At 34.4% G+C, this 22,731-nt stretch overlaps 3 protein-coding genes, 1 long non-coding RNA gene and 1 other non-coding gene across 13 annotated transcripts; 4 read left to right on the forward strand and 1 right to left on the reverse strand.

Annotated features, from left to right (window-relative positions):
* Window positions 1–1,128: 1,128 nt before the first annotated feature.
* LOC140824794 (uncharacterized) lies at window positions 1,129–2,332 on the reverse strand. Its single transcript, XR_012116460.1, has 2 exons — window positions 2,177–2,332; window positions 1,129–1,587 (listed from the first exon to the last, which is right to left on the reverse strand). It is a non-coding gene; the product is annotated as an uncharacterized lncRNA (long non-coding RNA).
* Window positions 2,333–7,758: 5,426 nt separating this feature from the next.
* LOC140823611 (adenylate kinase, chloroplastic-like) lies at window positions 7,759–11,717 on the forward strand. 9 transcript variants are annotated; one of them, XM_073185038.1, is made up of 9 exons: window positions 7,817–7,886; window positions 8,385–8,511; window positions 9,243–9,493; window positions 9,579–9,677; window positions 10,181–10,309; window positions 10,451–10,585; window positions 10,770–10,916; window positions 11,034–11,108; window positions 11,385–11,717. In XM_073185038.1, the coding sequence occupies exons 2-9, from the start codon at window positions 8,481–8,483 to the stop codon at window positions 11,487–11,489; spliced, it is 972 nt and encodes a 323-aa protein (XP_073041139.1). In that variant the 5' UTR covers window positions 7,817–7,886; window positions 8,385–8,480; the 3' UTR covers window positions 11,490–11,717. The 9 variants fall into 9 exon arrangements, with proteins under 9 accessions (XP_073041142.1, XP_073041143.1, XP_073041147.1 ...); XM_073185037.1 differs by having other exon boundaries at window positions 7,833–7,908; XM_073185039.1 differs by having other exon boundaries at window positions 7,833–7,908; window positions 9,246–9,493.
* Window positions 8,002–8,094, forward strand: LOC140824935 (small nucleolar RNA snoR126). The gene has a single exon (XR_012116548.1). It is a non-coding gene; the product is annotated as a small nucleolar RNA snoR126 (small nucleolar RNA).
* A 2,316-nt stretch (window positions 11,718–14,033) lies between the features above and the next one.
* On the forward strand, window positions 14,034–14,879 carry LOC140824360 (short-chain dehydrogenase virD-like). The gene has a single exon (XM_073185958.1). It carries the CDS (start codon window positions 14,034–14,036, stop codon window positions 14,877–14,879), a length of 846 nt encoding a protein of 281 aa, XP_073042059.1.
* Window positions 14,880–19,118: 4,239 nt separating this feature from the next.
* Window positions 19,119–22,438, forward strand: LOC140823612 (receptor-like protein 44). The gene is made up of 2 exons (XM_073185047.1): window positions 19,119–20,215; window positions 22,073–22,438. Exon 1 carries the CDS (start codon window positions 19,353–19,355, stop codon window positions 20,151–20,153), a length of 801 nt encoding a protein of 266 aa, XP_073041148.1. The 5' UTR covers window positions 19,119–19,352; the 3' UTR covers window positions 20,154–20,215; window positions 22,073–22,438.
* Window positions 22,439–22,731: the final 293 nt, after the last annotated feature.

A 22,731-nucleotide genomic window follows, 5' to 3' on the forward strand; every position in this document is an offset into this window, starting at 1 on the left:
AAGTTCCATCTGGAGCATGGGGTAGGTTGGATATGACATCCAACTTAATCACACCTTTGGTGTACTGTATCAGACTTGTGACAAATTGACCAAATATTATGGCATGCTTAGGTGCTAAATATATCATCATGCAGGAAGACAACTTCCTCCACTAATTTAGCATGACATATACATACACAGAATCTATGCTCCAATAATAACAAATGAGAATTTTCCGCTTCAGGTTGAGTTTATCTGTGATCAATACAAGTTTAGGGAGCTTATTGGATATTAACCCAAATATTCGTTAGAACAGCCGTGCACGGTGGCGTTCGAAACAATAAGATCTTTTCTCGAGTTTTCATTGGAGAAATTACCGGGGAGTGCCCGTGACCGGGGAGTTTGGCTGATCACTGAATTTTTTAACTTTCGGATTGTGTTCGAGTGAAATGATTTGTATGTAAATGAAATACTTGACAGTAAAATTTCAAATCCTCCGATTCCAAACAATTTGGTCAAAACATACACCCAGATTGCATTTGGATAGAAGAAGTAATTGTGTCCAGATTTCAAATCTTCACTGCTATTCCAAAGCTTTTCATCTAGGTAACGTTCAAAAAAATGGGTCTTGGACAAAATTAAGGTATTTCTAATATTTAGTTACACATAATTTCAAAACCATCCTTGGAATCTATTACTCAAATAAAATGTTTCCAACACAAATGCAACCCCAAAATCGCCTTTGTTCGAGTCTTGTTCCATCCTTGTTCGATCAGGAACCTCAAGAGTTGCTAGGCAAATCCATTTGATTATTAAAAATAAGCCACTAGCCACTATGAGTCTAGTGCATATACTTATGTATATAATATATGTGCATATAAATATTTTATCTACATAGCGACCCGTTGAGGAATTTAAGCCAAAATGAGGATCCCAAATTGCATGAGCAATAGGTCTTACATGTAAAAGGTCCTGTACCCATGATTCAAAATTTCCTTGCCAAGCTACATGAAACAGAGGTGCCTTGAATGATAACAACATATGGATATTCTTGCGAAAATTTGGAATTGGCAAGTAAAAACATCTCCGACAGAAATGTAGAATATAAACAATCTGTGTCCATGTTCATTCAAGTTTGTGGAATATGTGTATCTTTCAACTGATGAAGACAATGATTCCATGATGGTTCTTTATTTCTTCTCTTTGATACATACAGATGTCTGTTCAGTGAAACTCATGCCTCGAACAATTTACAAATCACTTTTCCTAATCGAACATGAAACGAGTCTATATTTGCACCATAATTCCACCACTCCATTCATACATATTTTAACATTGTGAGATGGTGAAGCGAGAAAGAGTCGGTCACCCGTAAAATCTGCCCAGATCACATCCTCAAGATTCTCTTTCAACATCTACAACATTATAAGCTCCAGAAGAAATGGCAGTTCCACACCAAGAAAGGTGTAATAATCTCTCAACGAGCTACAAATTCATTCCGACACCTTAGCCTCGTGCTGCTTGACGGCAGCTTCTTCTTGAAGCTTCTTCTTCCAGTATTCATCCAGAGGAGGCCCGAACATGGCTTTCCCTGACACAACTCCGACCCTGCGAAAATTCATCCATCCCATCAAACCAAGCAATGCTGTCATAGTATCCTTGCAAAATTCATCCATCCCATTCAAACCAACCGTTTCAAACATAGTAAACTCCATCCACCATAAAAGATAACATTAAAATTTTGCACTCCATGGAAGAAAATAGCTCTATCTAATTAGTATCCAAAAACTCCAAATCTTGGTTTTCGGAACGAACTCAAAAGGCGCCATAATATATATTGAATAGAACATAACATCCAAGAACATGTGTAAGCAGAATTTATGGGACATCAATACACGCCATTGTATCAAAAGTACTTAATGATCGAAATCACGAGTGGACGGCTATTTCCACCGTCAGACCCAAAATTTCATTTCCCGATTTAGGTTACCCAATAATGCAATCACTAAAAATCCAAAGCAAAATAGACTCAACCCAAATCATTGAACTTTCACGAGATATTGTTGGGCAACAAATACCATTAAAAGCAAAGGGATGGTCGAGGAACAATCAAACAAGCTCCCGGTTTCTCTCCACACACATCGCAGCAAAAAGCAGTACCCGAAAACAAGAAAACGAAAGAGGAGAAAAGTCTTACACGACAGCGCCGACGACCAGTGGCAGCGACAGAAATCTCCTCCGACCAAACATATTATAATTCTTTGATTAACAAAAATAATAAAAAGAGAGAGGTGTTGTGTTTCTTGGTTTGTTGTTTCCTCTTCGTATCTTAGGATTACATCTAGATCTTGAATTCTGGGTGAGGGATACATATTGGGCCTGAGCCCATTTGAGAAATAGTTTCACAACAACTTATGGCCCATACCAAATTCAATTTTCTAATTGTTATCTACTTTTTTTTGGAAGAATAATATTTTATCTACTTTCGAGATTTTTTCCCCTAATATTTCAAATCAAGAAAAATTGTAATATTTTGTTTGATGGTGTTTCACAATTTTTGTGTTACATGTCATCTTAGTCATATATATATTTTAGGCAAAAACTTGTAAGAGACGATCTCACGGTGGGTCATCCATGAAAAAATATTATTTTTATGCTAATATTATTACTTTTTTATCGTGAATATCGGTACAATTGACTCGTATCACAGATAAAGATTTGTGAGACCATCTCACAAGAGACTTACTCTATATTTTATCGCTATTTTTTTTTATAGAAAATACTAATAAGGTATACTGCATAAGGGAACACATCAATCATCAATGTATAAAAACGTATAAAAACACATCGATCATCAATGACCATAATCTTTAAAAAAAAAAAAAGACTAAAATTGAATTTGATAGTATAAAAACAAAAATCACAATAGATAAAGATTCCTTTCGAATTAACTAGAATGATTACTACCTAAAAGCATGACCACTATTTTGTTTTTAGGAGATTTAAGGAATCGGAAGAATATATTTTCCAAATAAATATAAACGTATGTGTGAATCAGTCGTATAATGAAATAAAAACAAAAGTTTAAGGAGCAGCAAAGTCAAAACATTATCTCTACATATCACTCTCTCCCACAATAACGTGTGGACCATCTTAAAACTCAGACAGTCAACTAAATAATTCAGTCTCGACATGGGAGACTCATTCTGAATTTAAATCTCTGAAGTTAATTCTTCATTACACTTCTACGTGCACGATTCTTTGTTTTAGCATTTTCAAAGTGTTCTCTGGCTTATATTTTCTTGATGAAATAAAATTCTCTCAAACTAGCTCGTCACTCAATTCGAATAATCGATGTCATGTCAATATTTTAATCTTATAGTGTGAAAGATATAAGAGTTTTCCGGTATTAGGTCCGATCCGATATTTTTACCTCATTTGAAGTTATTATAGCTTAGAAATCAAGGTTTTACACCTGAAGTTCTCGAAAATAGATATGTTTTGTGAACTTTATACACCTATAAAATATAATGTTCAGTTGTCAAATATTCTTGAATTCTCCATGCACAGCCAATATGCAGTGAAATTGTGTGGTACGAAATGCGATATGTAATCAAATAAAACTTGATCTAATTAACATAAGATCAAAGCAAGCATAACAAATAAATTTGGGTTCCTTCAAACTAAGTTTATATATATACTTTCTTACAACTACGAACACAGTAATATTTCATCATGATCATAACCCCACCTCTGTGTGTGTGTGTGTGTGTGTGTGTATATATTCTTGGCAACTATATATCCTAATTAAGGTTTATGTTTCTGAGTATATATGTAGTCGAGATGAGCAGCTAGGGTTCTTCTCATTAAACATTCATCTTCACCCATTCCTCGGCAATTTTCTTCAACTCGGACTCCCTCTCTTTCAACCTAAATTTCCAAATATTAGAGCAAAGTTAAAATAAAAACCTTGTAATTTTTACAAGAAATATACAATATTTAGAACCCAACTACTGTGAATTTAATTAATTTGACGATCATCATCAGGCATTAATGTGCAAAAAATTCATATAAATATAAATATAATTGTTGCAAACGAACCTCGTGTTTGGCTTTGGCATCATGGATCAGCGGAGTTGGACGACTAGAGGATGATAGACCGAAGCAGAAAAGGAGAACAGCAATGAAGAAGGATGCGGATTTAGACATTTTTCTTCTGAATGTCTTGAGGAAATTAAATTTAGAAATGGCCGGTGTCAATTTATACAGGAGATGAATGGTGTGAACTAGAAATTTAGAATAGCAAAAGTGGGGCTAGCTCTGCTTTAATGCTTTAGGGTTGTGTATATCAAATTTGACAAATTCTGGAGATTAATGATAAAGTAGTATTTGACACCAACCGTTACATATACGTAGCTCAAATCTTCGTATGTATATAATTTTGATATATTGTCTAATGATTGTGCTCATCTTTTGAATGTACAGATACATATACTCAATTTTGACATTTTTAAAAAATGAATTTTGAATTAAAAAAATATAAGAAAAACAATAATCACTCAATATTTTATTTTTTGGCTCGTGTCGATGGATAATTTGTTGGACCAAAAAGGTGTGATGGGGTCTTATGGCAAAAGCAACCAAAAGAAAAAAGAAGAAGAAACGTTGACATTAAAAAACACATTGATTTTCATCTTTAATCAATGGCACCCTAATGGAGAAAGATGCAAACTTTCTTCTTTCTTTTTCATGTCCTTATTTTAATGTCTACTTAACCTGCTGGAAAACCTAAAATTCGGTTTACGTTCATTATTTTTGTATTTCAACACTTCTGATAACATATGATACTTGGCATATTAATTTAAAGGTGAAAACAATTACAAAAAAGAAAAAAAAAAAGAAAGAAAAAAGAAGAAGAAAGTGAGCCATATTTTTATATAATAAGAGAACAAAAAATGGCTTAAATTGTTATCCACCTAAAATGCAAACGGGTTCATAATCTATATTCGGTTTGAGCTCGATTATTACTGAACCTAAACTTTTACACACTTTATTATTAAATATTTTATGTATAAGTATATATTTTATAATCTATCATGTTGATCGAATTAAATTATAGTAGTTACATATAAAAATAATCCAATTTACTTAATTCTGCATGTAATTGGTTACATATATAACCATATATATATATACACACACACACCTCATTTGTATTAAAATAAATTAGTTTGCATGATATCCCCATTTGTTGACCTTTTCAAGTTGGCATTAATTAGATGAGATAGTCAAAGATTGCTCAGACGCTAGCAAACAAGTAGAGTTGGATTACTAACCAATAATAATTGCAATATTATTCTGAACACGTAGTCAGAATATTTTTCTAAAAAAATGTGATCAATGAAAAATAGGTCCTTTTTCATTTGTATATATAAAGATATTTGTGTATTTAAATAATAAATTAATAGTATTATTTGTTGAAAATGAAGAAGAAATAGTTTAATTTGGCGGGAGGAAATTCTCCTATTTTCAGAAGTTGTTTATTGAATGTTTATGTGTTGAGTAACTGTACAAGCAACTACCAACCTATTTATACTAAGAAGAAGAAATGCTAACAACTGAAACACATTTCTTATAATTTACGAGTATAACTTTAAGACTCTCCCTCAAGCTTGGAATAAATCTAGCATTCCAAGCTTGGACGTTAGGTATTGATGTTGGCCTTTTCCCAGTGCTTTGGTTAGTAAGTCGTTGTTCTCCTATGGAAACATGAGATGTTTTGATCAACTTGTCACAAATATTTTCTCGTATCAAATGACAATCAATTTCGATATGTTTTGTTCTTTCGTGATATATCGGATTGGCCGCAATGTGTAACGCAGCCGTGCTGTCACAATAGACCATTACTGGGAGTGTTAACTGCATTCTCATGTCCTTTAGGATCCCAACTATCCATATTATCTCACACGTTGTGTTTGCCATTGCCCTGTATTCTACTTCAGCTGAAGACCTCGAAATCGTTGCTTGCTTCTTGGTTTTCCATGATAGCAGCGAACTTCCAAGCTTAATACAATAACCAGTGATTGATCTTCTTGTCATGGGACAAGTTGCCCAATCGGAATCACAATAAGCTGATAGAGACAAAGAACTTTGGGCAGATAACAAAATCCACTTACCAGGCGAAGACTTTAGATACCGTAGCACTCTCAAGGCTGCATCCAAGTGTGAAACTTTGGATTATTCATAAACTGGCTTAACGTTTGAACAGCGTAGCATATATCGGGCCTTGTAACAGTGAGATATATAAGTCCACCAATCAACCTTCTATACTACCTAGCATCGTCCAATAATGGATCATTGATAGCATCTTTCCCTGTACTGTCATCAATTCCTTCTAAGTGAGCTTAATATTTTGATCCATTGGAGTGTCACAAATTTTAGCTCCTGCTAAACCTAGCTCTGATACCATCAGGGGCGGAGGGAGAGCTAAAGCCCGGGTGGTCCAAAAAAATTTAAAAAAATTTATATGTAATTTTTTTTATAATTTTGGATAAATATGATAATAGCCCGGATAGATTAATTTAAAATTTTAATGGATTTTAGAGTTTAAAATTCTAGCTCGGATAGAATCGAGTTTCTGGCTCCGCCACTGGATACCATGTTGAAAATCAAGAAGAAATAGTTTGGCGGGAGGAAAATTCTCGAAGTTGTTTATTTAATGTTTATGTGTTGATTAACTGTACAAGCAACTACCTCAAACCTGTTTTACTAAGAAGAAGAAATGCTAACAACTGAAACACGTTTCTTATAATTTACAAGTACAACTTTAAGATTATTAAGTTTGAAATATTTGAAATAACTATTTTAGAAAATATCAAAATATTTCATTCAAAAAAAATATCTACAAAAATCATGTGCAAAAAAAAAAAAAAACAATAAACAAACCTGTTCAAACAATAAACGAAACTGTTCAAAAAATCATATACACACGTTTTGCACACGGAGGAGAAAGTCAATTGTTAATTTAAAGAAGAATACATATAGGACGGCAGTAATTATTACTGTTAATAATTTGGAGGAGCATGTTTCTCCTTCTGGTTAACTCGATCTTATCCCTACTGGCAGTGTCCACAAAGATCGATTTAACGGCTCGGACTTTTTCAAGTCAATTTTTTTTTTTTTTTTTTTTTTTTTTGTACATAGAGGTTGGCCCGGATCACTCATGTGGAGTGATCCGGGCCGGCTGGCAGGATGAAACAATCCTTTCTTTACTTTAAAAAAAAAAAAATTGTTCCAGAAATTTTGGATTATATGAAATTGTGTTAAAACCAGGCAAGGAAATTAGAGAAGCAACATATTATGCATACTACATTCAAAATATCACCCTTTTTCTAATTTTCCTTATTCCAGGTTTTGTTTAATGTTTGTCTGAAATTTTTAAAATGATCGGAGTTAAAATCATTTTATTATTCATATATTTCAATTTATATTTCTGTTATGAGTGAGTCTCATGTGAGACAGTTTCACATATCATAATCTGTGAGACGGGTCAACCCTACCCATATTCACAATAAAAAGTAATATTCTTAGTATAAAAAGTAATATTTTTTCATGGGTGACCCAAATAAGAAATTCGTCTCACAAATACGACCCGTGAAACCATCTCACACGAGTTTTTCCATATATTATAAATTTTTTCATCTCATTTCACGACCAAAATAGTGTTGTAAGTTATATTCGATGGGCCGAATCTTGAGAGAGGCCCATCTCCCAACAACAGCCCAGTATCTTCAACCTAACACCTTTAACTATTTCAGTCAAAGCGTTCTTACAATTTCAACTTCAGCGATGCCATCGCTCTCTCAGGCAGCAGAAATAAACCCACTTCTTCTTCTTGGATCTCTCAGGTATAAGTAAATTCCCCCGTTGGTATGTGATTCCTTTTCATATTCTTGAGTCCAGAGGGTGTGTTTTGCTGATTATTTTACTACCGTTAATTTTGTTTTTGGGTGAGTTCTTGTGAGGCGATGAAGATTAAAATCGTTTCTCGATGCTGATTATCGATGGTATTCGACCTTTCATTTATGATGACCTATTTATGCGTGTCCGAGCCTCATTCGATAACTCTGTTTTCTCATATATGTGTGTGTGTGTGTGGGTGTGATAGGCAAATTAGAAGCTTTAGGTGTTTGAACACACGCATACTGGAACTAGTAATAATTATGTACAGAAAGCATGGTGCCACTCCGGTTTACTTCTTAGCAAAAACCTTTGAGAGGTCCATTTAGAGAATGTTTCTTTTTTTTTGTCCTAGATCAGCCTATATTATTTATATAATATCTGAGGACTTTTTCCGGTTTCTATTGACAATGCATCCCAAGTTCAATGATTGAAAATTGCAACAGGAGCTGCGCACAAATATGTAGCGAGTACAAATTTAATGGCAACCACATCGAAATCTTAAGTTGAGAAGTAAAGAAGAGGGAGTGAAAACCACCACCATGCCAAAAGAACTCATCGTGATAACAAAAAGTAAGAATCACACGAGTAACCATCTTTAGCTTACTAGAAGAAGGGAAATTATCAATATTTGACTGGATTGTCAATAATCAGGACTAGATTCTCAAGTTACCTACATTAAATTATCAGTGCAGATATTTGTTGCCATTTATTCGTTATCGCAGAAAATCTTGCAATCTAAATTGTCCTAGGACACAAACACGGGAATTGCAAATTTGCTAGTATACTTCTCTCAGAACAGATAAATTCCAGAAATCCAATCACAGCATACAATTGCGACAAATAGCCAACATTAACAATTTCCTTATCAACCCAGAATTCTTGCAGCTCTCCTCCAATTTCCTTATCACTAAGATCCATTCCATATTTCAATTCCCTCGATGAATAATGTAGCTTAAAGCAGCCCCAAATTTCGATAAATTTGTCGTGACAATAAGAATTGACACAAATAGATGATATTGGAGTAATTGAAATGAATTCTCTCAATTGAAAACAAACTCTTGAAATTGGTGAGGAAGCAGAAAAGGCCAAAACTTTATTCTATAGTTGTGTTTGTCCAGCACAAAAAAAAAGGTCTCTAAAATAAATTTGTTCTATGTGTGCTGCTCTCCACAGCTTAATATAATCTTATACTTGGTCCTTAGATCTCATAAACTCGCACCATCAAACTAGACCTAACTCATTTTCTTTGATTCATTGTTGTTAAAAGCACTGTGAATAACGATCAAATTTATTTCAAGAAGCAGTGGTGACTGCTAGAGACGAAGATCAACAGCCAAAAATGGCTTTGTGTAGTTCTTATTCTGTCAACTTCACAGCCGCAACATCACCATCCTGCAATCGAAACAAGCCCTCAACTTCCTCTCGTAATCAGATTTTTAACACTTCAGGATCACCATCGTCTAAATCTTGGATTCCCTGTTTATCTGTCCAACTTAACCAAAGATTTTCCCGAACCCGTTTCAGAAAGTCAAAAGCTGCCCCATGTATGCTGGTAAACTTATTTGTTTTCCTAATTTTATTTTATATTTGAAATAAGTAGTTGTGGTAATGTTTTGGTGGATTAATTTACTCAACAGGTTGTTGCATCAGGAGAAAAAGGGGAGCCTTTGAGGGTGATGATATCAGGAGCTCCAGCTTCCGGTAAAGGAACACAATGCGAGCTTATTACTGAAAAGGTGTTTTTCCTATGTTCTATTTTTTTAATTGGCATTTAAACTGTGTAATAGCATTTGAACATGATTGTTAGCAGTGAATCGAAAGTTGGCACAATTTTTTCCCCTTTTCCTGTGGCTATTCTGTTATGCTTATTCATTGATTTAATACGGGTTTTGGATTAGTTTAAGTTTTTACCCCATTTGTCATGTGGCTTTCTAATACTTTCAAGGCTTTAATTTTTTTGGGGTTCCCTCTAACTAATAGTCAGTTTTGTTGTTGGTGCTTAGTAGATTGATTGGTTTAAAGAGCATAGATTAATTGATATGTATTTGGAATTTTTAACATTCAATTATTTCTATCATGATGACGTTCCCTTGTTAGCTTGTGTTTCATTCGTACTAACACAATTTATGAAGAATCCTGTGGTGCATGTTCGTCTTATTTCCTGCTTGGTCTGTGTTTCATCCGTACTAGCAGATCTTCTAAAGTATCTTGTTGCACTTGTTCATTGTTCTCCTTGCAGTATGATTTGGTGCATGTAGCGGCTGGAGATCTTTTAAGGGCTGAAATCGCTGCAGGTTCGAAAAACGGGAAGCTAGCAAAGGAATACATGGAGAAAGGGCAGCTCGTACCTAATGAAATCGTTGTGATGGTAGGTAGATTTATGTATTCTTAACTATCGATTGTCTTTTTAAATATTACTCAGATAATTAAAAATCGTCGAGTAAAAACTGTACAAGAAATAGCATCATCTTGGTTCTATAAACAATGCCTCCATCACTGTTTCTCACAGATGGTCAAGAACCGTTTATCACAGCAAGATTCTCAGGAGAAAGGTTGGCTACTGGATGGATATCCAAGGAGTGCATCTCAGGCGAATGCTCTCAAGGGTTTTGGGTTTGATCCGGATATCTTCATTCTTCTTGAAGTGAGGTTTTGCTTTTGCTCTTTCCATTTAACGATTATGCTCTATCGATAAAATGTGAAAATTTGAGTTATAACGTGTCGTGCTTTTTTACCTCTCTGAAAGTGGTTAGTGGTGGCTTTGGTGGTTATGAAGTGATACCCTTTTTTATTTGTCTGTACGTACCTTTGCAATGCTGTGTTGACAGGTCCCTGAAGACATCCTTGTGGAGAGAGTTGTTGGGCGCAGACTAGATCCTGTTACAGGAAAAATATACCATCTAAAATATTCTCCTCCGGAAACCGAAGAAATTGCTGCAAGACTTACGCAACGATTCGACGACACTGAAGAAAAGGCATTCTTCAATTTTTAGTCTCTATCCTTGTTTGGTTGTTTTTACTCACCCATCAGTTTCTTTGAAGCAGTGGTAGCGTGCATATCAGTGTGTATATTTATGCTCTTTTCTTTCCAGGTCAAACTGCGTTTGGTCACTCACAACACAAATGTGGAAGATGTGCTTTCAATATATGGAGATGTAACCTTGAGGGTATGCAGTATACCTTAATCATGCAATTTCTTCCAATTGAAATGCACGTATTCTAATCCCATATCTCAAATAACAAGGAAAAAACATAAAATGATGAAAATCATGTGTCACGTGACTGAAATAGGGTATCATGTTCTTATTTTTTACAAAGACACGATTCATTCACTAGAGTATATGGAATATGAGACTGGAGCAATATTTGACCGAAATATCTAGAGTGCCCACAGGGAGCCCTTAAAGTTTGGGCCAATGATTTTGCTTTTCCCTCGGTTGCAGGTAGATGGAAGTCTCCCTAAACATGAGGTATTTTCACAGATCGACAGTGCCTTGGCAAAGCTACTTGAGCAAAAGCTGGCTCCATCAGGGTCGGTATCGACATGATCAAGGAAATGAAGAAACATTACACCATTTATTGCCAGCAATGTGCAAATTGTATTCTATATTGATGCAGAAGCTCTGCTCTGTATTTGTTTTACTCTGCTTCTGTTTTTCTTCTTTCTTTTTTCTTTTTCCCGGGATACTTGAATAGATGATTATTTATGTAACATTTTTTTTGTTTTTGACCAAACGGGTGGGGGAATATAATTATAAATTCTGAGGTTCGTGTTTGTCTGAAGGTTCTTTCATTGCCAAGTAAATGTATAATCCTATATAAATTATCAGTTTCATTTCAAGCTAACATTCCTCAGTTATTCATTCAAATACTACGAAACATATATTATATATATGATTATTTCTTGAGTATAAAATCTCGAATTTTTCGTCGATTGTAATTAAATTCATATGAAAATAATTTTTTTAAAATAACCATACTGCATAAGGCGAAAATTCCAGCTTTTGCAATTGATTTGGTTATGATAAATCCTAGTTAGCACGTAGAATATATGTATGAGAACATGAAAAAGAGAAAAGTGGTGATATTTCTCGACTAGGGGCCGCAATTAAAGATGAAAATGAAATTGTTTTTTTAAATGTAAAAAAAAAAACAATTTTATACGCAAGAATTACACGTTTTTATTCCCAGAAATTATTAATCACAATGCATGTGATTAACGCAAGCCACAAACTGAATTATTCATCAATATTCATGAATGAAATTGTTTTCTTAACGTTCATTTTATATAAAAAATCTAACTACTGGTCAAATACTCACGTACTTCACAAACTCGAACACTTCTTTAATGACTATCTATTCAATATTAATAGAATACATTTAGGCCCAGTTTGGTAAGTCTGATTAAGGATGGATTATTTATTAATCTGTTGTTTGGTTTTTTTTTTTTTTTAATTTGACATTGACTATTTGTTAGACTATTTTACTGTTTGAGGTGGACAATAAATCCATAAAATGAACAAAATAATTATCCTTCTCCACTCCTAAAGTTTAATGACAACAATACCCCTTATTGTGAATTAATATATTGCAAGTGGGTCTGCTACCATCATTTTCCCAATAACAGGAAGCACAGCGCTGGCCTTTCCGTGGTAGAAAACTCCGGAAAAGTTCATGGCAGTGTGCGCCAGGAGTTTAAGCACTGCAATCACCTCTCTCTCTTTCGCTGCAGCAAATTTAATCAGTTAAAAAAAACAACAGGACAAGCAAAGAATCAATTACAGGCATACACGGACCAGAAGCGGAAGGGACGACGTAAGCTTGGAGGAGATTGGGGAGAACAGCCCGGAATCTGGACTCCAAAACGTCATCGTTCTGGGTAGTGGAAGTAGCCGAAGATGATGCGGCGATACGTTCTCGAAGCTCGTGCACGAGGCTTGAGAGATTCGCCATTCATTCCCCGAACAAACACTCAAACACTCTTGCGTTTCGCAACTGTGTTCCCTCCTATTTCCATGTCCTTGTCGTGAAACTTTTTGGCATCATTCAGTATTCTCCTGACGGTAATTTGGTCAGAAATAACGGCTCTTCTTTTTCACGAACACGCAGCTAGGTTTGGGGAGAAGTACAAAGTAATGGGAAATAAATTAAAATAATAGATCGAAGGGTAATTTGGTCAGAAATAATTTGACATGATTTTATCACTCTTCTTAAAAACACACCACACATAATATTATATATCTCTCAAATTACATATCTTATCATATCAAACATTTATCAATCAAATTATCAATCACTCAATTATCACATCCTAAAGACCAAGCGAACCATTAGATACAAATGATGAGATTCAACATGCGTGCATTATCTCATGTTCAGCTCAAATTTATAATAATAAAATTAAAAAAATAGTTATGTGGTCCTTTTATCTTTCGATTTATTATGGAATCATGCAGCGTTTATGAGTTCCCAAATCCATCTACAAAATTATTCCAAATGGGTAGGAGGAACAAAATTTTATACGATGATCATGGACAAAAAGGTTGAAAATGGTAATGAAATGATGACGATTTACATAAATAAAATATAAAAAAGCATCTAAACGAGTACGATACAAGCAAGAAGTAGACAACGTATTAATGAAATAAAGAAACGAAAAATCAAAGGACAGGAAATATATATATATTAAAAAAAAGAGATAAAAATGTGTATTTACTTTCTGTTTATCATCGTACAGATAATTAAAATGCCCAATTTAATTATATTGAAAACACTTGATTATTCTTGAAAAGAACCTCAATATAATATATCTTTCGTTCTAATTTACAACCCCGTCCTTGAGCAGTTGTTTGTATCGTATGTGCCGCTCATTTTTGTCCTTTCACTTGTTCCAAGCAAAATGTAGCCGGCTAATCACGAATAATCGAAGCATATTCTTACTGATCTGCCCCGTTTAGGGTTAAAATGCCAGTTCAAATTGATTTTCAATATAATTTTTAAATCGTAGTTCTTGATCATGTCCCTCGAATAATTAGAAACTATATATATCCCAAGAACGACGAGAAAAGAATCGGCATACGTACGTACGCAGAATGAGTGACATGACAAAGGTTGCGTTGGTCACAGGTTGCGCCATTGGTGGCATCGGCTATGAATATTGCAAGGCACTTGCTGAGCATAATTGTCATGTCATTGCGTCCGACATCCCCCAGAAAATGCACCATCTCTTAGACTTGCGATCCAAAAACATCGAGACGATATGTCTGGATGTCTTGTCTGACGAAAGTGTTGCAAAAACGATCGATCATGTGATTTCACAGCATGGGAAGCTGGATATCCTAGTCAACAATGCAGGAATCGGGAGCGTAGGCCCTCTAGCCGAACTCTCACTAGACGTTATCAAAAGAGCATATGAAATAAATGCATTAGGAGCGTTGCGTCTAGTTCAACATGTCGTTCCACACATGGTGACACAACGTCGTGGAATCATAGTCAATATAGGAAGTGTAGTAGGAAAAGTTCCAACCCCTTGGGCTGGGTCCTATTGTGCTAGCAAAGCATATATTCACGCCATATCTCATACTCTACGAGTCGAGCTCAAGCCCTTTAATATCGACGTAGTACTTGTGCTTCCCGGGGCCATAAAATCGAACTTTGGAGGTAATAGCTATGATGGTTTGAGAGATCAAGAGTGGAAAATTTATAATATTTTCAAGGATGAAATAGAGGAGAGGGCCAAGGCGTCTCAAGAGGGAAAATCGACGGATGCCACCGTTTTCGCTCGGCACGTAATAAGTAAAATCTTGGATTCGAGTCCGCCGAAGGAAATCATTCATGGTCATATGACAGGGTTGTTCAATTTTCTTTCGTGGTCTCCTCTTTGGGTGAGGGATTTATTTTTTACACGTCGATTTAAGTTGAACAAGAAGATGTTCTAAAATGAGCGGTACATCGGATTGGACCAAGGGGCAAGGCCATGCTGGGCTGAAGGCTTACAGTAAACAAGGAAAGTAGGAAACAAGGCTGTCGGGCTCAATTCAAGGGGTCATTTTTTATTTTTATTTTTTTAATATAGTAAAGGTAAGGCATTTGCCTACATAAAATCTTGAAATCATTTTATTTACGAACTTTGTTACTTTGTTCTACCTCATTATGAAATTCTATTTACTCGTTATTGGATTGGAGTAGACTACTCCTGCAACTATTACACCATAGTCGATCCGATCAGGCTCGACTCCGATCCGTCTAACCCTAACGCAACTCAGAGTGTAGGACAAAAATATTTAGTTTCAAAATACTGTCCCATCTAGCACGTAAAAGACGAGTTCTCGAGTCTGCAGGTTTGAAATGTAACAAAGCTTAGGCATTATTGTCATTCAGCAGGGAGTTTGTGCATGTGCGACTCTACGACACACTATAATAATAGTCACTTCATAAGTTAAAGGAAAAAGTACTAGACAAGCTGTTCATAATAAAAATATCTATGAAACAAGTTTCTTTAGATATTTTTTTTAAAAATTATATTTTATATTATAAATGTTTTCTTGTTATTAATTGTTGTTTATTTATCTTGTAACTTGTTATAGATTTTTTTTATTTATCTTGTAACTTGTTATAGATTACGGTTTGTAAGAATATGTGGAAAAAGTGAATTTTTTTTTATTATTTTGTCGCCTCACTCTCACTTTGATGATTATGAATATTTATGTAAAATTAAATTACTATAATCAGTTTAGATTTAAAAAAAAAAAAAAAAAAAAGTTAGTAAGCGACTCTCTTACTCTACGCAATTGTAAAAGATTGTTCTTTTTTTCAACCATGTTACTCTATTACAATTTAAATATTTTGAATATTAAGTCCTGATTTTCGCCATCTCATCTCTTTGCACGTGCATGGCATGGATGGTACGTAGGGTCTGGTTTTCTTTACATCGTATTAGTTTTTATAATTTGGGTTCACCAAAAATCAAAGGTCGAAGGTTCTGAACGCAGTTTCCTAATTGGTTCCATTTGGCAGTTCCCCAGTGCGATAAATAATGTTTGTATTTTAATATAATATTCATTTCGATATAATTTTACACGTCATATATCTCAGTCACTCCTCTAACAGACATAATTATTGCATCCAACCGTTTCATTTCCAAATAAATGTGAAATTATATTAATTTAACAAGTTTTTTTAATTAAAAAAATTCTTGGACGACTAATTTTTAATAAGTTCAGTACTAATTTTTATATAAAAAAAGTGAGTAATGTGATTAAACATGCGATGGATACAATGTTGTTGAGTCTCATTAAATACTGGCAATTTTTGTGTGGTGCATTAAATGTTTTTTCTTAATGTTGTAATATATCCACCACAAATTAAATTAGGATAATTTATTTGGGATATAATTTTTTTTTTAATGAAACTTCTTATTCGTACAAAATATTATTATATTCCTTGTCTGAGTTTAGTTAATAAATCATTATCAATAGACTGAAGTAGAAAACAGCATCCACAAATAGAAGTAGTTTTTATATAACAAATTAAATGAATTAAAAATTAATACGTATTTTTAGAAAATATATTATTCTTGTTGCCTTGTTATCATCCTTGTTACACTAATATTTGCATGTATATCAAAGCGTGGTCATGCTATTTTCTAATCACACTTTCGATTAAAAAGAAACTAAAATCGCAAAAGCTAAAAAATTAAAATTTATCGTCAAGAATTGTTAAGATTGAAACTTGGACCTAACTCAATCCCAAATGCTAGCTCTAGGGAGGAGGATTGTCCAAGCCAATATATACAACTCTCAAGTTATTTATCCAATTGATGTGGGACAATTAACAAGAATAAATAAAACGATTGTTATAAAAAAATTAGACATGGAATTGTTGCGAAGACGACGATAAAACAAAGCACATACGCGTATCGGCCAAAAATTGGAGTACCTTCGTGAGCCCTCCACCAGCAATGTCTTTATCAAATATTGGCGTGATGAATATATTTCACGACCACACACACACACACACACACACACACACACACACATATATATATATATATATATATATATATATATATATATATATATATATATATTTGTTCTGTTAGATTTTTGTTGAATTATAATTTTTCGACAAAACGATCTTTAGTAGCATATTTATAGATATTTATTGAAAAGAAGGTTCTTTATTAAAGATCTTGTTGAAAAAAATGATGACTTTCATATTGTTTAAAAAATAATTTTAAGATATTCAATATTTGTTAAAAAAAATTCTTACCACATCTTCTCATGAGTCAATGTTGTGATACATATATCATATCACTCACTCATGAAAAATAATATTTTTTATCTTGATATGAATCAGGTCTACCTTTATTTCATAGATATAAACTGTGAAACCGTCTCATATCAGTCATATGAAACCTACCTACTCTTTATTTTGTTAAAAAAATATTAACATCACGTTTTAATTGCATATTTATTTTAATAAGTAGTTTAATGTGAAACGATCTCACAGATTTATATCCGAGTTCATATATAGAATGAAAAATAATATTTTTAACTTAAAAAATAATATATATTTTTTTTCATAAATCAAATAAACTCGATCTATATCTAGAGCGTGAGAATCGGAGTTGGTCCTGATCAGGCGGACCAATAAACACAAGTCGATCTCACATCCATTTCACGCTTGGTAACAATATAATGCTTTTGTCCAGCATATACCCACACACGACGTTTTTCAATCGGTGCGAGATTCTTCGACCAATACCTTGATATCATGTTGTCTGGAGGGACCATCTCATCAAATCCCTCGAAACTCTCCGAATCATATTTATTAACTCTCTTTTATCCATTATGCGTAGACACTCCTTGAATAAATTATAACTATTTTTGTATTAAAGAAAATCCTACATACGTATCGATAACTTATAACTCATTTAATATTAAAATTTATGTTTAATACATCCAACTCAAAAAAAAAAAAAAAAAAATCATACGGAACAACACCTTCTTATAGACATTAATATTCAGAGTAGGTCTTTTGTGATATGGTTTCACGAATTTTTATCTGTGAGACGAGTCAACTCTACAGATATTGACAATAAAAAGTAATATTCTTAGTATAAAAAGTAATACTTTTTCATGTATGACCCAAATAAGAGACATATCTTACAAAATGTGACTCGTAAAAACGTCTCACACAAATTTTTGTCTAACATCCGTATATCGGACCTCATAATTCAAACAATCAAATAAGTAAGTATTTAGGCCACAAAAAATGGAATCTTTACGAAGCCGTATTTAGGCCACAAAAAAGATTCATGGTTCAAGAAAATGGAAGACCCTTCACTTTCATTGGCCTGGATGATATAAGGGTTTGTTTGGATCGGAGTTAGGCTCCAACAAAATGTTGGTGCATTTGCATTCACGGTCAATTCTAGTTGTAATAAGGCTACAGAAATTTGAGAGTTTGATATATTTTTGCTTCTTTTTGTTTTCTGTGTTTCGTTGCAAATTCTTCGGGGACCATTTCATTATGCGGAGGGCACAATGCACCGATTGTAATAACACTTTATGTATCATTTTGTCCTCTTCTAATAATTTTTTTTTATGTTAAATCAGATAGTATTGTAATAGATTGTTTATTTGTAACTAAATAAAAGTTAGAACCCTATAGATGGATCCATTAGATTGAGATAAAAATTTGTGTGAAACGATCTCACGAGTTATATTTTGTGAGACAGATTTTTATTTGGGTTATCCATGAAAAATATTACTTTTTATGCTAAGAGTATTACTTCTTATCGTGAATGTCGGTTTGATTGACACACCTCACAGTTAAAAATTTATGAGATCGTCTCGTAAGAGACATGTTCTTAAGTTGGATGCATATTTACTTAAAATCGGACAAAACTAAGTTTATCGATTTGACTAAACAGCAAGTTAAAACTAACCCAGTAAAAAATTAAAATAAAACCAAATAAAATTTACATTTTTGATTTGGTCAATATAACAAACCACGAAAGTCCATCATAAGCCACCCATTTGGTTTACGGTTTAATGCTGTTTTGCTGACTTTTTTTTAAAAAAAAATTTGGTGGCAAAATACAAGCCAATAGAAATGGTGGTGGTATACCAAAAGTGCCCTCGCGACCAGAATCCGTGCAGTCACCATCTTTGACCCCCGCACCAGTCCCCTCCCTCTTCTCCCTCACTTGTGTCAACTCCATTACTCTCATTTTCAGTTTCCTCTGTGGACTGTGGGCTTCGTGCGTCACACTCTGTCTCGATTCCCTATTTCATAAATAGATAAATCTTTACGAGAAATATGCACCTCCACCGATTCTGTTGTTAGTTTTTGCACTTGTACAGAGATATTACGTTGCTGGGCACCTTTTTATGCGTTGAAAATACATGGGTTTTGCGGGCCAGCTGCTGGCTCTGGCCTTGCTAGCCCTCGCCGCTGCGGATCCGAACGACGAGCTGTGCCTGAACCGTCTTAGCGAGTCGTTGGAGGACCCGTTCAAGAACCTGCAGAACTGGACTCGAACTGTTTTCGCCAACCCATGTCAGGGTTTCACCTCGTTCCTACAGGGAGCCACCTGCAACAATGGCCGAATCTACAAACTCTCCCTCCCTAATCTCTCGCTTAGAGGCACCATTTCTCCTTACCTCTCGAATTGCACCAATTTGCAAGCCCTCGATCTCTCCTCCAACTCCATCGCCGGTCCGATCCCCACGGATCTCCAGTATCTAGTCAACTTAGCTGTTCTTAATCTCTCCTCCAACAGCCTCTCCGGCGAAATCCCCCAGCAATTGGCGCTTTGTGCTTACCTGAACGTCATCGATCTCCACGACAATCAACTATCGGGCCCGATTCCGCAGCAGCTGGGGCAACTCATGAGGCTCTCGGTTTTCGATGTGTCGAACAACGGGCTATCCGGGATCATACCCGCTTCATTAGGTAATCGAAGCGGGAACCTGCCGCGATTCAATGCAAGCTCGTACGAAGGTAACAAGGATCTCTACGGCTACCCACTACCCCCGATGAAGAACAAAGGGCTTTCGATTCTAGCGATCGTAGGGATCGGGCTGGGTAGTGGGTTCATCAGTCTGGTCCTGAGTTTCACTGCTGTTTGCATTTGGTTGAGGGTTTCGGAACAGAAATTGGCCAATGAAGAAGGCAAAAACAGTCAATTCATGCCTGATTACTGAAAGATCAATCGTCAGATTCATTACGCCATCTTCAACTGACATGTCGGAGATTAACATTTCTGGTATGTTTCATAAAGATTCGAGCTTTCTTCTTCTTTGGGTTTTCTTACACGTTCTTCGTCTCCTCTAATGGTGCACTCCATGGATGTGTAGCATGATCAATTGCTGTTTTTCCCCTGGATTTTTTTCCTTTCCCCCTTAATTTCTCAGTTTTCTTTTCTTTCTTTTTTTTTTTAAAAAAAATTATCCACTTATTAATTATTATTTTGTCTTGTTTTATTAGGTTTTCATAGTAATTGTCAGCATCAATTATTTGGTAGAAATGTATAGTTAAAATTGAATGATTTATTAATGTTGAGTGGCATAATTAATGCTCATATTTCTTCCGTCGCCCTCTACTTTTGTTTTGGTTTTGGCACCATCTGATTATTATGTGTCTCAAATTTTATTCCTAAAAATAAATCTAAGTTTCACATAATTTTATTTTGTGTAGCTTCAACAATAACACCAATGTTTAAAAAAATATATATTGAAAGAAAAAACGTATCAAACTTGTTAAATAATTATCTAACTAAATAGATATGGAGTCAAAATAATACCGTAATTAGCAACTATTTTTTTTAGGTTTCAGATTGATATTTTTTTTTATTTTCCCTTAACTCTGAAATCATTTGTGTAAGACTTTATAAATTGCATCTATTTTCGGGCATCCGATTTTCCCTCAACATTGGGTATTTATCTGAATAATATTATTACTTTTTTTTTATTCATATTGTTTTGGATCAGGTATTTCTGTGAATACTATCATTTCAATAATAATTTAATGTTGGGAACAAATTTGACTTAAATCCATCGGTTGAGAGAACTCTATGGTAGATTAATGTGTACAAAATGCACAAAATTTATTATTATTATTATTATATAACAAAATGCGGCCATTCCGTATTTTGGGAAAAAAAAATGCATGGCGGCAACTTCGCACCACCAGTAGGCTGACTCGTGATTGAATCGAAGCATTTTATATTATCGTGCGTTGACTAGATGGGGGAAATGGGAATAATCGGCGTGTAAAGGTAAATTAATTGGGAATATTTGAGTCACAAAGTTCCTATGCCCATCGAATTTTCAATTACATTTAGTGTAGTGAGAAACCCGTATTTATAATAATAAGTAATACTTTTGGAATAAAAAGTATTGTTTTTATGACTCAAATAAAAGATATGTCTCACAAAATTGATTTGTGAAACTATCTCACAAAAGTTTTTTCATATATACCCAATGTCTATTCAAAGTTGTACTTAGAAATAATGCCATATGCTTTAGAAAAAAAAAATTGTCAAAAAAGAATCCTCTTCACCAATTTTGACATCCAAGAAATCTATTTGAACAATATAATTTCTTCCTAAACCACCCTTTGTACTTTTTATCTTATGGAACACTGCTGGAATAAGCTTAATTTGGATTGGATTTAAATTATTTGAGTATTTTTTAGCACATGGACTTGATGTGCTGCCTCATTATTCCCTCCACAGGTCTCTAAATCCTTCCACGCCCTCCCTGATCATTACACAAACATTTTTCTAATTATTACATCGATTTTTTTAAAGTAGTATGATGATCATGACCTCCATATTCATGTCAAATAAATAATAATACTAGTAATAAAGAGATGCACCGAAAGTAGATGTGAGAGTCAAAGACACAAAAGAAGGGAATTAATCATAGGAGGGCCCTCTGAGAATTTGCATGCTGGTTATAATCATACAGTGGGGCCTCTGCTTCCATATTTGTTTTCAAATTTCATAACCAACTTCACCTTTGTTTGGACACACTACGTTCATTATGAGTACTTATGTATAAGTAAATATCGTTGAGGTGACATTCATCTGTTGTGTAGATATATATTTTTTGATGGGTAGAGGATGAATATGCATGTGCAGTGCTTCGTGGGCGTCAATATATGTGTTGGAATCAACAGTTGGAAAGAAGGATATTTGTATAACACAGAGGAATAGCAGGCAAGAACAGGACAGCTTCTTGCTCACTTATTTCAGGGTGCATGTCTGAAGGCTTGTGACTTCGAGCATAAAATGCTAAAAATCGCAACTCCTCGAAGATTTTATTAGCACTACTCCTAACCACGACTCAAGAACGAAAGACTAATCTGCTAAAAGATGTGAAAATATCCAACACTAAATATACTAATTATTATTTCCATATATGAATCACTATTAATCAACACTCCCTTTCATTAAAGGCATAGACTCATATTAAGTTGATTTGTGAAGTTCTGGGAAAGGGTTCGTTCGACGTTACATGTGAGGGCACTGTTCTCACATGATTTGAATGGACAAGATTCACACATATATGATTTTTAAAAAATTAGTGGACCCCGTGTATGTGTGGCTAAATTTGTACTTTTGATTCTATCATGAGGTAGTGTCCCTACATGTAGGATGAAATCCACCCTGAGAAAGGGCAGTATTTTGTAAAATTCAGCTATTTGTTCATTCGTACCAGCGATTCATCAACCCTTTAGGCACCAATTTAATTTTGATAAAATCATGATCCCCGATAT

Source organism: Primulina eburnea, chromosome 2, assembly GCF_022965805.1.
Source record: "Primulina eburnea isolate SZY01 chromosome 2, ASM2296580v1, whole genome shotgun sequence".
NCBI classification, from domain to species: Eukaryota; Viridiplantae; Streptophyta; class Magnoliopsida; order Lamiales; family Gesneriaceae; genus Primulina; species Primulina eburnea.